This window comes from Zootoca vivipara, chromosome 1 (genome assembly GCF_965207765.1).
Source record: "Zootoca vivipara chromosome 1, rZooViv2.hap1.1, whole genome shotgun sequence".
NCBI classification, from domain to species: domain Eukaryota; kingdom Metazoa; phylum Chordata; class Lepidosauria; order Squamata; family Lacertidae; genus Zootoca; species Zootoca vivipara.
In genome coordinates, this window is record NC_142582.1 from 106,311,296 (window position 1) to 106,324,670 (window position 13,375).

Consider the following 13,375-nt stretch of genomic DNA (forward strand, 5'->3'; position numbering starts at 1 on the left):
TTTAGGTGGAAGCCACAAAAAGGAAATGTTTTTATCCTCTACAGCAAAGCAAATATGGGGGGCAGGGGGAGAAGGGAATAATATCAAATCCTCCAGGGTTGGTCACTGGTTGCAGGAATTCTTTTGAACATTGCTACAACCTCATGGCAACAAATTCAGGGTCACTGTTTTTACACACAGTGCAATTTTCTACTCCTGGTCTTTGACCCGTTCCCCATATTTCCATGACTCTGTGATGATCTCAAAACATAGAGTAACAAAGATCCAGGAACTAAGGTTCTACATGGTTCCTTCTCTTTACAACTATTGGCGAGCTTTTTATGTGTGTAAAGATGCCGAGGTATTTGGGGTACTTCTGGGCTAACTCTCCATGAAACTGTGATACTGTTATGTGAGGGTGGAACTTGTTGCCTAGATAGCTGGTGAAAATGCCTTCCTCTGAATCCACATCCCATAATGAGGGGTTCTAGGTGTTCTTCATGTTATGGCTTCCTTATCTTCTGGCCAAGATCCCTTGTATTTCCTGTTTGGGGAAAAATGTATTTTGTTTTGTCTCCTGTAGTGACCGTCTCCTGTGGCTGCACAGCATCTTTGCCCTCCTCTATTTCATCATCACCGTGCTCTGCATGGCTCATCACTCCATCCAACTTGAATACAAGGAGAATGAGAAGGTAAGAAATACAGTGGCCCCATTCACGCCTTCCCCTTCTGCCCTTTCAGAGAAACACTGGGCAATGAGGTGTTTTCATTGTCCTTTGCTAAGGGAGATCCTTGGGTCCAAAGCTGGTTTCAAGAAGTTCACACTGGTATGGTTAGAATGTTGGATTTTGCTCTGAAATAAGGTAGGTTGAAATCCCAAGCCAAACTAATTTACTAGGTGGCCTTTTGCTCAGAAGAACAATGAGGCAAGCGTCTTATGTAGGAAAGACTCCTATATAAACAATATTTTTTTTACATCTTTATTAATGTTATGAACTAGCTGCAGGTGGGAAAGTTAATTTAAGTCAAAAGTTTTTAAAGAGAGAATGGATCCTAATATGTTTCAGTCAGGTAACCATCCACTGTTGGGGAATTTTGGAGTCTGGTGCCTGTGTCCTTAATGAGAGCTGTGAACCAAGAATGAGAACTCCCTCTTGGGTACCTTTTATTTTAATTTTCATGCCACCCCATAACAAAATTATTTGGGTAGCCTACAATAGGTATAAAAAAAATTAAATACAAAAGAAAAAAACCCGTAAAATAAAGCAGCATAAATATGTGTTTAACAACTTACCACTTTGCATCGTGTCTTAATGCCTTGGCAAAATTTCAGAATTAAGCTTTATCTGTACAGAATTCTGGATACCCTGCTTATTTGTAAGAGGGGGGTAGTCTGGTCCTGTTGCTCTCAGGTGTCTCCTTTTTTCAGGAACTCTCTCCCTTTCTTCTCCCTAAGGTGGCCCGGACCCTGATGGTTACCAAGATTCCCAAAGATATTATGGATCCCTCCCTTGTCATCAAACATTTCCAGTAAGTGCAACTATAAGGTGATATCCATACCTCATCCTTCCCTCTTCCCTTTTCTTCTCTTCTAGCTAATAATAGTCACTCACTCAAGGTGGATGGGAGACTGCCTGGGTACCACTTGTACAACACCCTGGGTCCCAGGATGGGTGAAATGTGGGATATAAATATACAAAAATAAAATAAATACATTCCTAAGGTAATGTCCCATTTTAACCAATCCCTGCTACAACAGCTTTCTAAAGACGTATTCTGCCTTTCATGGTACCATCCCAGTCTCCGTTCCCTTGTGACACCAGGGATGGGATGGGCAGGATTGATCAAGCTCCATCACTTCCTTTACACAGGTGAGCATGTTCCTTAAAGATTTTGATTGTCTCTTCTCAACAGTGAGGCTTACCCAAGCTGCACAGTGACTGGTGTCCAGTTCTGTTCTGATGTTCGCACACTGATGAAGTTGGATTCAGAGAGGTGGGTGTGTTGTTTTTCTGCTGAGACCCGATTTTTTCCTAAACTCCTTTGATTCTAGTAAGCAGATATCCTGATATCAGTTTTACAGTGCAGTAGCAAGCACCTTTCGGCAAGATTGTTCTCACCCAGCCTTGAGAAGTTGCTTCAGGCACTTTGCAAGACACAAGGGAGAAGCTTGTGTCTGATCCTTTTAACATGACAAAGACTTGCATCTTGGCAATTATTTGCTACATTTTTATTTATTATTTTACTTGGAGCACTTAGGCTCCCAGAGTGGCGCACCTTGGATAAAAACAAGATGGTCTCTGCCATCAGGTTTACAATCGAAAAGGCACAGCACAGGAGGGGAAAGGAACAGGGAAGAAAGAGGGGGGAAAGCAAACTCGCATGTCAGTTCTTAAAGTAGAATAGTAGTTCTAACAATGACCAGCTGGAATGGAAACGGTTAAAGGGCAGACCCATTTCTGGTCTGTGTCACTTAAACATACCATTTTTACCCATAATTCCATTCAGGCTTCACATTTAATCTGCAATTTTAAATAAATTCCTCTCAAGGTATGTCTCTAAATACACTGCCTCAAATCACAACTTTTTACTCCGTGAATGAAAGGAGATTGGAGGCCATGACAGGCTTTCTCCTGTGAGTGCAGCTCTTCTTCCATGAATGGAGGCTCCCATTCACAGAGCCAAAGGATCCAAGCCACACACCCTGATACCTATTTAAACAAGTACCTATATACTTGAGTATAAGCCAACCCGAATATAAGCCGAGGCACCTAATTTTACCTCAAAAAAACTGGGAAAACTTATTGACTCGAGTATAAGCCGAGGGTAGGAAATGCAGCAGCTACTGGTAAATTTCAAAAATAAAAATAAATACCATCCTATGCCTTTCCCAGCTGTTGGTGGCGGGGGGGGGGGGAGAAGTGGCGAGGAAGGATCCCTTCCTCACCGCTTCTCCCTCCCCACCACGTCACACAGAGCAGGCATAGGACGGGGGTTCGGAGAGTCGCAGTGCAGCGCTTCTCCGAACCCCCGATCCTGTGCCTTTCTCCGCTGCTGCCTGCCTCACTCGAATATAAGCCATTTTTGGTGCTGAAAAAGTCGACTTATACTTGAGTAAATACGGTATTTTGTCTGCATATTTAAATAAATATGTAAATGCCAAGAGCTGCGCTGCAGCATTATTTCCTAGGAACATCACAGCTGAGGTTGAGGATGTAATTCTGTAATGCAGGGGTGGGAAACCTCAGACCCAGAGGTTAAATGCAGCCTTCCGGTCCTCTTTATCTGACCCTGAGAACTGCCCCCAGTCCACACTCCTCACTGGCCTGGCTGGAAAGTATCCCTGAACTATTCCATGCCTCTTTTGCTTGTCTGGATGAAGCATAGGGAGGGACATGAATGGGCGTGGAGACACTAGAATGCTGTACGAAGGCAACGTTTACATCAGTTTTTCTGCCCACTTTTGTCCCCACTCACCATTGTCATGTGGCCCTCAGAAGGTTGCCTGGAAGGGAATGCGGCCCTTGGGATGAAAAAAGGTCCCCCACCCCTGCTGTATGGAATCCGAAAGCCTCAGACCTAAGCAAAAGCAACCACAGTTGTGCATGCATGGAAATACACTTGCTGTATTTTTCCATGTATAAGACAATATTTTATCATTCAAAATGATAGGCAAAAATTGTGGGTCATCTTATACATGGATAGCAGTGGGTAGGTGGGTAATTGGTGGCGGCAGCCAGCAGGAGATTGTCAGCGGCAATTGGCCATGTGATTGGCCTGCTCAACAACTTTGGGCAATTCCCCCCTGAAAAATAGGGGTTTCCTTATACATGGGGGCGTGTTATACACAGAAAAATACGGTAATTCTGAACACAGTGATTCAATGGGCAGCCTTGTTAACTTTCCGCTCTGCTTCGTTTTTGCTGGCAGGCGCAAGGCAATGAAGGGGAGGCTTTACTTCACCACCAAGGCTCAGAAGGAGGGGAAAATCATGATCAAGATCCACCCCTGCTCGCGCATCTTCTGTTGCCGTAGTTGCGGCTTTGAAGAGGTACAGAATGAAATTCAGGGCCTGCACGTGAAACTGACCGTGGGCATTTATGATTGTCCATTACCCTGTTGCTTTGTTAATCTGCTGGCTACCGACCTAAGCTAGAGACAATTTCCATGTGAAGTTTGATTGTGTGATTGCTTTTATATCGTGCTTTCCCCCCCACACACACACACACAAATGTTTAGGGGTGCTTTCATTTTGACTCAAGAAAATCTCCATTTTATAGTTTGAATCGGGGGGAAATAAATACAGTAAATGGACAAAAGTACAAAGAACATGCATTACCTCGTATTACACAGCTGACAGTAAAACACCACACATCCACATTCCACACTGCTTCACACATTAAACGCTCACTTCCATCTGAGACCCAGGAAACATATTGACAGGAAATGAAGCCATCGGAGGTGGTAACAACGAAACTGACCAATCACCGTGCTATTCAACAGAACTGATGATTCACCATGCTAGAGAAGAAACTAAAAAAAGTTAAAATTTTAGTTTCTTCCGTTAGATTCACAAAATGTTTAGGGGTATGCGTACCCCTGCGTCCTCCCAGAAAAAAAGCACTGCTTTTATATACCACCTTTCCGCCAAGGCACCCAGACATGGTTTGTAGTTTTAAAATATGAAAACAAATGCATGTTATAAAACGCAGAGTGGCCGCACAGGTCTCTCCAAGAGCTGATGGCAACATGCTCCCTGGCTTGTGTTCCCTCGCTACTGCCTTCCCTCAGGGCACACTGGTCTTTCTCAAGGCGCCTCGGGGAAATGTCACCCAGTGACGGGAGAACAACTTGGCAATGGGAGTGTGTGTGTTTTTCCTGAGCACTTGCCTTCCCCCCTGGACCCAGTTCATGACGGAGCTGAAATTGGTCTGCTGCACAACTGGCCTTCACCTGGTGAATTGGGACCCACAATTTTGTTAAGCCAAAGTCAAAGATGCGCCGAGCCAGTGGCACTCTTCCCCCCTCCTGCATGCACATTTTGTAAATGTGAGGAGGCTTGTTTGTGTCTCTCTCCCTCTGTGTTCAGAACATATGAGATAGAGAAAGGATTGTATAAAGACAGGCATACGAGGGATTTTTTTTTTAAAGACCCAATGTTTCAGATTAGGACTAAAGGGGATTGTTTGAGCACTGAGAGAAAGCTCAGTGAAGACAAGAATTTATAGAGAAATGGACAAAAGGTAAAGGGACCCCTGACCATTAGGTCCAGTCGCAGACGACTCTGGGGTTGCGGCACTCATCTCGCTTTATTGGCTGAGCGAGCCGGCGTACGAACCAGAGCAGCGCATGGAAACGCCATTTACCTTCACACCAGAGCGGTACCTATTTATCTACTTGCACTTGACGTGCTTTCAAACTGCTAGGTTGGCAGGAGCTGGGACCGAGCAACGGGTGCTCACCCCGTTGCGGGGATTTGAACCGCCGACCTTCTGATTGGCAAGCCCTAGGCTCTGTGGTTTAACCCACAGCGCCACCCGCGTCCCTCCAGAGATGGGCCCAGCATTTCAGATTGGGACAGAAGTGGGGATCATTAGAATATCCATAGACAGTGTGTCTGAGGGAGAGAGAGAGAGAGAGAGAGAGAGAGAGAGAGAGAGAGAGAGAGAGAGAGAGAGAGAGAGAGAGAGAGAGAGAGAGAGAGGCACATGAGGTAGTACAAGTTAAAAATGGGCCCAACATTTCAGGCTGGGACTAAAGGCAGGGCTTGGGCTGAAACTGTTACAAACTGTTTCACGGTTCTACGTCATCTCTGAATCATAGAATCATAGAGTTGGAAGAGACCACAAGGGCCATCCAGTCCAACCCCCTGCCAAGCAGGAAACACCATCAAAGCATTCCTGACATATGGCTGTCAAGCCTCTGCTTAAAGACCTCCAAAGAAGGAGACTCCACCACACTCCGTGGCAGAAAATTCCACTGTTGAACAGCTCTTACTGTCAGGAAGTTCTGTCTAATGTTTAGGTGCTTCAGAGGCTTTGCTGGAATACTCTCTGGCAGCTGGCAGCTGTTATTCCGACTGAGACCGTAGTCTCCTTGACATAGTTATTGCTGTTCTTTTTCAAGTAGTGTCTGCCTGAAAGGGCTGGAATGACGCAGTTAATCTCTCTCACTTGCATGCACACACCTTCTTGTGACAGCTGATTCACTCCAGTTGCAACTCCTGGGCTAGAATTTGGCAGCTGATGAATGTTTGCTTGGTACCAATTTTATTGCGGAGTCTGACCTTGGACTTTTACTACACCTCATTACAGCAAGTATAATCAGTTTACATTGGTGATGGAAAAGCCTAGATTAAACCAGTATATATCATTCTTGCTGTCTCCCCCCCAAAAATATTATGTGGTGGTTGGAGTTTTGGGAAGCAGCCAGTGAATGCAATCTTTCGGAGAATGCATGAAGACAGAAGATGATAACTTTATTCTGCGTTTACTCTCACAGGCATTTCAAAGCAGAACCAATAAGTGAGCATGCTTCCTTTTCTCCCTGCTAGGTAGATGCTGAGCAATACTATGGGGAGCTAGAAGAGAAATTGACAGATGAATTTAATGCGGAGCGGAGCAGGATTGCGCTGAAACGCCTCGACATGGCTTTTGTCACGTTTCAGGATGAGAGAATGACAGCCACGTGAGTGTTCCCTGCTACTACTGATTCCTCTAAGAGTTTCTTCGCACTGAACGTCTTAACACCGTATTTGAGGTCAGAAAGGATTATGTCCAAGGAGAACATTAGGAATATAGGAAACTGCCTTATACAGAGTCAAACACTGGCCCATCTGACTCAGTATTGACTGATTGGCTACTGTTTTCCAGGGTTTGGGACAGCGGTCTCTCCCAGCCCTATTGGAGATGCCAGGGATTGAACATGGGACCTTCTGCATCATCATCATCATTTATTACTTTTACCCCACCCATCTGTCCGGGCCTCTCCAGCTACTCTGGGCGACTTCCAACAGAATATTAAAAACACAATAAAAAAGCAAACATTTAAAAACTTTCCGAAACAGGGCTGCCTTCAGATGTCTTCTAAAAGTCAGATAGTTATTTATTTCCTTGACATCTGGTGGGAGGGTGTTCCACAGGGCGGGCGCCACTACCGAGAAGCCACAGCCCTTTCCCCCAAAATGGAGCTACATTCTGTATGGGGGTGGTATTGGACCACCCTCCTCCAGCTGTTGCCTCTTCTCTCCCCCAGTATTCTGAAGGATTACAGCCGTGTCTGGTGTCGCAAGCATCCACAACAGTCTTCTGTTACCACAGTGGTGAAATCCCATTGCTGGGGGGTCAGCTATGCCCCCGCTCCCAATGACATCATCTGGTAAGTTCCCATGCTTCTGCCATCTTGGTTTTCAAGGGAGCATCAAGACCAGGAGCAAGTTCAACACGTTGAAATTTTAAGATTCCGTGTTATACTTTTGGGTGTTTCGAGACTAGCAAATCCACTGCTTTAGATCCTAGGCCAGCCTTCTCCAACCTAGTGCCCCCAATATGTTTTAGACAACGTCCGTCAGCCCCATCCAGCTGACAGGTTATGGGAGACTGGCCTGGGCAGTGACAATCAGGCAGAAAAGAGAGAGAGATAAATTTTCCTTTGGGAACTGATGTTGAAATATGCTGGTAAGTCCAGAGAGTGTTTGGTTATTCTGGTGCAAAATTGATGAAACGGTAATCGAGGCAACTAGCATTACATGGAATAAATTATTATTTATTATATCCGTATACCCCCTTCATCTGAAGATCACAGGGCAGTTCACAACATAAAAATACAAAATGAGAATAGCCTAACTTCTGTAACCTATGCTCTGGTAAGCTATAGATGGATCCATTAGACTCCATCCTGATAGTTCTGCCACCTCTGCAGAAGGTAAAAGGTGCCAAAAGCCTAAATCTCAGAAGGAAGTGATCTGACCATGACAAAGGACTGATGTCAGTATCTCCCACTTTCGGATCACCTTCTTCCTACCCAGTTGAGAATACAAGGTTCAGAGTGTGGCGTGCCACATGCGTTGGGCCGATGACATGTTGGGACAGCCCCATGGTCGTTATGGCAGCCACGGAGTCCTGAGCTACCCTGCAGCCAGTGCCTCAGGGAGATTTGGCTGAGTACAACTATACCTTCAAAGCACATTTCCCCCCTCAGAGAATTATGGGCACTGCAGTTCATTCCTCGGAGTTAAAATTCCCAGCAAGCCTTCACAAACTACAATGCCCAGAATTATTTGAGCAACAAAATTGTTGTTGTTGTTGTACCACCCTCTACCCATAGACCATAGGGCAGTTCACAATGAAATGTGCTTTGAATGTGTGACTTGTATGCAGTCATAGAGGAGAACCTTGGAATTCAGACACATTCATGTGGCAGAAGGCAGACTTTTTAATATATTTCCAGAGGGAAAGTTATGTTGCTCTGCATTGCAACAAAACAACAGAGTTTTGTGGTGCCCAAAAGACTAACCAATTTATTGCAGCATTAGCTTTTACAGACCACATTCCAGTTCACCAGTTGCATGAAGAATAATCCTCAAGTGCATGTATATATACATAGTTGATGTAAGGGGAATTGTAAGCAGTGAGGTCAGTGTCTGTAATTTTTGCATCTTATTTTCCTCCTATCTCACTGCTTACTACCCTTCCATGTGTAGATATACCTGCAACTAGGGTTTACACCACATGCAACTGATGAACTAGACTTGAGCCCACAAATGCGTATGCCACAATTGATTTCTTACTGCACCTTAGAATCTTAGCTGTTTTTGTATCATTGCTTGTGGAAGAACTGGGTGAAACAATAGCACCATCTGCTGACTGCAATTAATACACTACCCAAAGGTGGTGTGGAAACTGTTCTCGAGGATATTGACAGGGTTTTTGCAGCTTCAACAAGGACCAAAGGAAGTTGCCTTATACCAGGCATAGGCAAACTCGGTGATGTCTTGGGACTACAATTCCCATCCTCCCTGATCACTGGTCCTGTTAGCTAGGGATGATGGGAGTTATAGTGCGAAAACATCTGGAGGGCCGAATTTGCCTATGCCTGCCTTATACTGAGTCCATCTAGCTCAGTTTTGTCTATACTGACTGGGAGTTTCTCCTAACCTTACCTGGAGACACCAGAGATTGAACCTTGGACCTTTTGCATGCAAATCAGATGCTACACCACTTGAGTTACAGCCCTTGTCCGTGGCCACCTAGCAGACCTATCTGGCTGAAGTGAGCATTCATCTGTAGAGGCTTCCAAACCTCTGCATAATCCAGCAAACACCATGCTTTTGTGGATGCAATGTGCTACTGTGATTGGTCATCCACAAAGCAAATAATCCACAAGCCAGTGCTACCTTTTTAAAGCAATCACTAATTTCAGCAGCCAGCATGTTGCAAACAACTGCAAACACTTTACGCACAATCAGTATATTTCTAGTTAGATACTAAGATTCATGCAGAGGTCCTAAACCCCAAAAGTGAGGGCAAGAGATGGGAACTTCTTAACTCTGCCTTCACTAACCTGGTGCCCTCCATGTGTTTCGGTCTGCAGTCGTGCTGGCTGGGGCTGATGGGAGTTGTAGTCTTAACACGCCTGAAAGGCATCAGGTTGACGGCAGCTGCCGTAACCTCTTGGCCGGCTGCCTTCCCTGCACACCGCATGTTCCTCATGCTTTCTTTCTTGTAGGGAGAACTTATCTGTCAGCGGTGCTTCGTGGTGGGTGCGATTTGTCGTGCTCAACATCTGCCTCTTCATCCTCCTCTTCTTCCTCACCACGCCCGCCATCATTGTCAACACCATGGACATGTTCAACGTCACGCGGCCTGTGGAGAGCCTCAAGGTGCACACTTCCATCCCTTGTGGGGTTCTGCTTTTTTGGTACTAGAGCCCAGCTGTGGGGAGGGAAACATTCCCACTCCCTGCTTCTCAGGGCTTGCCCATTCCATGCCCATCCACCCCTAAAAGAGAAGCATATACCTGTGTTGGACAGGGAATAAAATCTCTGCCTAATTCCTGATAGCGGAGCCTTTAGCACTGCTGTGCCCAGGGGAGCCAGACTGCAGTGCGCTCTGTGCTATGGTACTTTCAATCTTCATCTTTGATCTTCAAATGAATCCCGATACTGAATAGGTTCTTGCACTGAAGGAAGAATGACACAGGTGATCCTCTGGTTTAGAGAAGGAGCTGTGGCAGAAATCTCCCAGCACAGATCAGCCATTCATCCTTTTTTGCCTTTGATGTGGCGTTGTTTCCCCCCGCCCCCAAGCTGCACTTACAGTCAGTGACCGAATTAGCAGCAATGAGAGGGAACCTAGGCTATGCACTATCAAGGAGAAGTTGCATGCTTTTAATCCTGTTCCCAGGGTGCGGCAGGGAGAGAAGCTGCTGGATTCTCAGTGAAAGTATTAAGCTTATTCCTCCTGCCTATCTCATTTCCCAGAATCCTATTGTCACCCAGTTCTTCCCCACGCTGCTGCTCTGGGCCTTCTCAGTGTTCCTTCCTTTCATCGTGTACTACTCTGCTTTCTTCGAAACGCACTGGACGAGGTAACGCATACCCTTACACCCGCAACTTTTAAAGTGGTTTTATGCTGGAAACAAACCCCATTGTTGGGGTTGGATTTTGTTGCATTATGCATTTTCAGAGTTTCTCTGGGGATCTACCTGGCTGTGACAGGAACAGTCAGTAAAATTCATTGCTGAACCTGGGAATCCTTTTATCTGGTTGTTTTAATAGCATGGTTTCCAAAGTTAAAAGAAAAAAAACCTGGTAAACCCTAAAAGAACCCCATGCTTTATTTTATTTATTCATATTGGAGTAAAAGGGTTTGTAACTCTTATTATTGTTGTTATTTATTACATTGATATACTGCCTTTATCTCAAGGTGGTGTACATGTTTCTCCTCCTCCTCCCCATTTCATCCTCACAACAACCCTGTGAGGTAGGCTAGGCTGAGAGACGGGGACTGGCCTCAGGTCATCCAGTGAGTTTCATGGCTGAGTGCGGATTTGAACCCTGGCCTCCCAGGTCCTATTCCAACACTATAACCATTATGCCACACACAATGTATGCTGCTTTATTTAAATCAGATTTTATTACGGCTTTTCATAATAAAATACAATAAAAAGAAAACTAATCTAAACAAAAACCAAAAAAAGAAAAATGCAAAGTCCTCATCAAAACATCAAAGTGTGTTTCAGTGACATTCAGTGATATTTATTGCTGAATCTGGGGGTGTTTTTATCTGGTTGCTTTAGTAGTATCATTTCGGGAGTTTTGCTACAAAATTCTAACCTAGCTCCTGTTACTTACGTTGCTGATTGTCTCTCCCCATGGGATAAATATGGTGGGATAAATATGTGTTGTTGTTTTTCCCTTTTAGGTCAAATGAGAATCAGATCACAATGCACAAGTGTTATTTTTTCCTGGTGTTTATGGTTATCATCTTGCCCTCACTTGGATTGACCAGGTACAAAGCAACTTGCAGATGTTAAAACACAAACCATTCTTCCTTTCTTCAGGAAGGTAGAAGGTAACAGAAACAAAAAGGTAGAAGGAACAGAAAGAGTGGCCCAGTATAGTAGACATGAAATGTATGTAAGATGGTCACAAAAAAGTAGTAATTATTGTACAGGTATCCCCGTAATGTGGTATGACTTTGGAGCACAGTCTAAGCAGAAACAAAAATGTCCTCTGTAAAGTGGACAGAGACAATTCTTTGTCAACTATCGGGATATACAAGACCCTTGTGCCGCAGACCAAGTCAGTTTACCCATTTGATTTTCCATCCATCTCTAGGCATTGTTGTTGTTGGCGTCCATCTGTCTCTAGAGACAATGGACAATGACTTCACTCCAGGAGGCAAAGTCAAACTGCTGCATTACCAGCACTGAAGTGACCTCTCTGGGGCGCAAGCCAGGGCAGTGTGTATGAAGGTCCAGAGAGGGGCAAATCACTGGGGCCTTGGGGGCTACACAACAAAAATCCTAAAGGCTACACCAGCAGCAGCTGTGGTAGTGGAGCAGAGCCCCCTCCCCTCCCCAGCACCAGCATTGCTATATCTTACATGTACAGGCTAGGGCAAAGTGCCACTGAGGTTGGGAATGCACAGACACACTGGTGATACCAGCATGATGGTCCTGCTGGCATAGCCCAAACCTTTAGTGGGCTAGACTAGTGGCCTGGGGCCCCTGCATAGGTTTCCTTGCAAAAGAATAAGCCTCTGATCCATTCTTGCTCTCTGTTCTCCTTCCCCAGTTTGGATCTCTTCTTCCGCTGGCTCTTTGACACCCACTTTGTGGATCAGGCAGAGATAAAGTTTCAGTGAGTATTGCTCAGAACTGTGTGTGAGAAAGAGGGCTCACCAGTTCTGCTGGCAGGATGGGTGCCTTTGTTTGTGTTTATGAGGTACGTCACAAGCATGCGTGGCCTTGGTTCTCAGCAAAGGTTCTCCTGGTCTGCTTAGAGCATCTCTCTCCCCTCACTCCTCCGGCCCTGGTTTCTTCCCATCTAGGTGTGTTTTCCTGCCCGACAACGGTGCTTTCTTTGTCAACTATGTCGTCACCTCCAGCCTGATTGGGACAGCCATGGAGTTGCTGCGCATCCCTGGGCTCATTGTCTATGCCACGCGGCTCTGCTTTGCCAAGTCTGAACCGGAGCGGCTCCACATCAAGCGGGTTTGCGGTTTCGTTACTTTCTCACTCACACTCAGCCACATGCCGTCCTGTCTTAGGACCAGAAGGCTGTACTCTTGGCACTACTGGCATTTTCTGAATCTCTGGGATCCCTCTTGTTATGTCGTGTCCTGAAGCAACTCTGTCCTGTAAGGGTGTGGAAATGCCACCCACCCCCAACCAAAAAAACTCACAAATGGCCAGGCTTGAGGTTCAGCTTCTCCAGAGGTTTATGAGAAACATCAACTTAGGGCAAGCTTCAGTCCTGGAGTGTCATTAGTTAGGATTATATATATATTCTATGTGTTTCAGCTTGATACTATGCAGTGTGCGAGTGAGAACAAAATTTCACTTCTTGAGAAGCTTAGCTTTCTCTTTTCATGAAAGGGCACCTTCCTGTGCATTGTTGTTGCAGAAATAATATTGGAAAACAAGGATGCCAATCTTGGGAGAAGGGTTCTAGTCATAGCTGTCAAGTTTTCCCTTTTCTCGCGAGGAAGCCTATTCAGCATAAGAAAATTTCCTTTTAAAAAAGGGAGAACTTGACAGCTATGGTTCTAGTGCAGGCATAGGCAACCTTGGCTCTCCATATGTTTTGGAACTACAACTCCCATTATCTCAAGCTAACAGGGTCAGTGGTCAGGGATCATGGGAGTTGTAGTTCCAAAACATCTGGAGAGCC

At 45.3% G+C, this 13,375-nt stretch overlaps 1 protein-coding gene across 6 annotated transcripts in view; it reads left to right on the forward strand.

Annotated features, from left to right (window-relative positions):
* Positions 1-13,375, forward strand: part of TMEM63C (transmembrane protein 63C) — a 70,664-nt gene that overhangs the window by 48,873 nt on the left and 8,416 nt on the right. For all 6 annotated transcript variants that reach the window (XM_035108113.3, XM_088654910.1, XM_035108111.3 and 3 more), the window contains 11 exons: positions 563-671; positions 1,436-1,509; positions 1,894-1,974; positions 3,910-4,030; positions 6,533-6,666; positions 7,234-7,356; positions 9,706-9,859; positions 10,460-10,566; positions 11,403-11,489; positions 12,278-12,343; positions 12,534-12,696. In XM_035108113.3, coding sequence (XP_034964004.1) covers positions 563-671; positions 1,436-1,509; positions 1,894-1,974; positions 3,910-4,030; positions 6,533-6,666; positions 7,234-7,356; positions 9,706-9,859; positions 10,460-10,566; positions 11,403-11,489; positions 12,278-12,343; positions 12,534-12,696 — 1,219 coding nt within the window. The remainder of the gene's footprint in view (positions 1-562; positions 672-1,435; positions 1,510-1,893; positions 1,975-3,909; positions 4,031-6,532; positions 6,667-7,233; positions 7,357-9,705; positions 9,860-10,459; positions 10,567-11,402; positions 11,490-12,277; positions 12,344-12,533; positions 12,697-13,375) is intronic.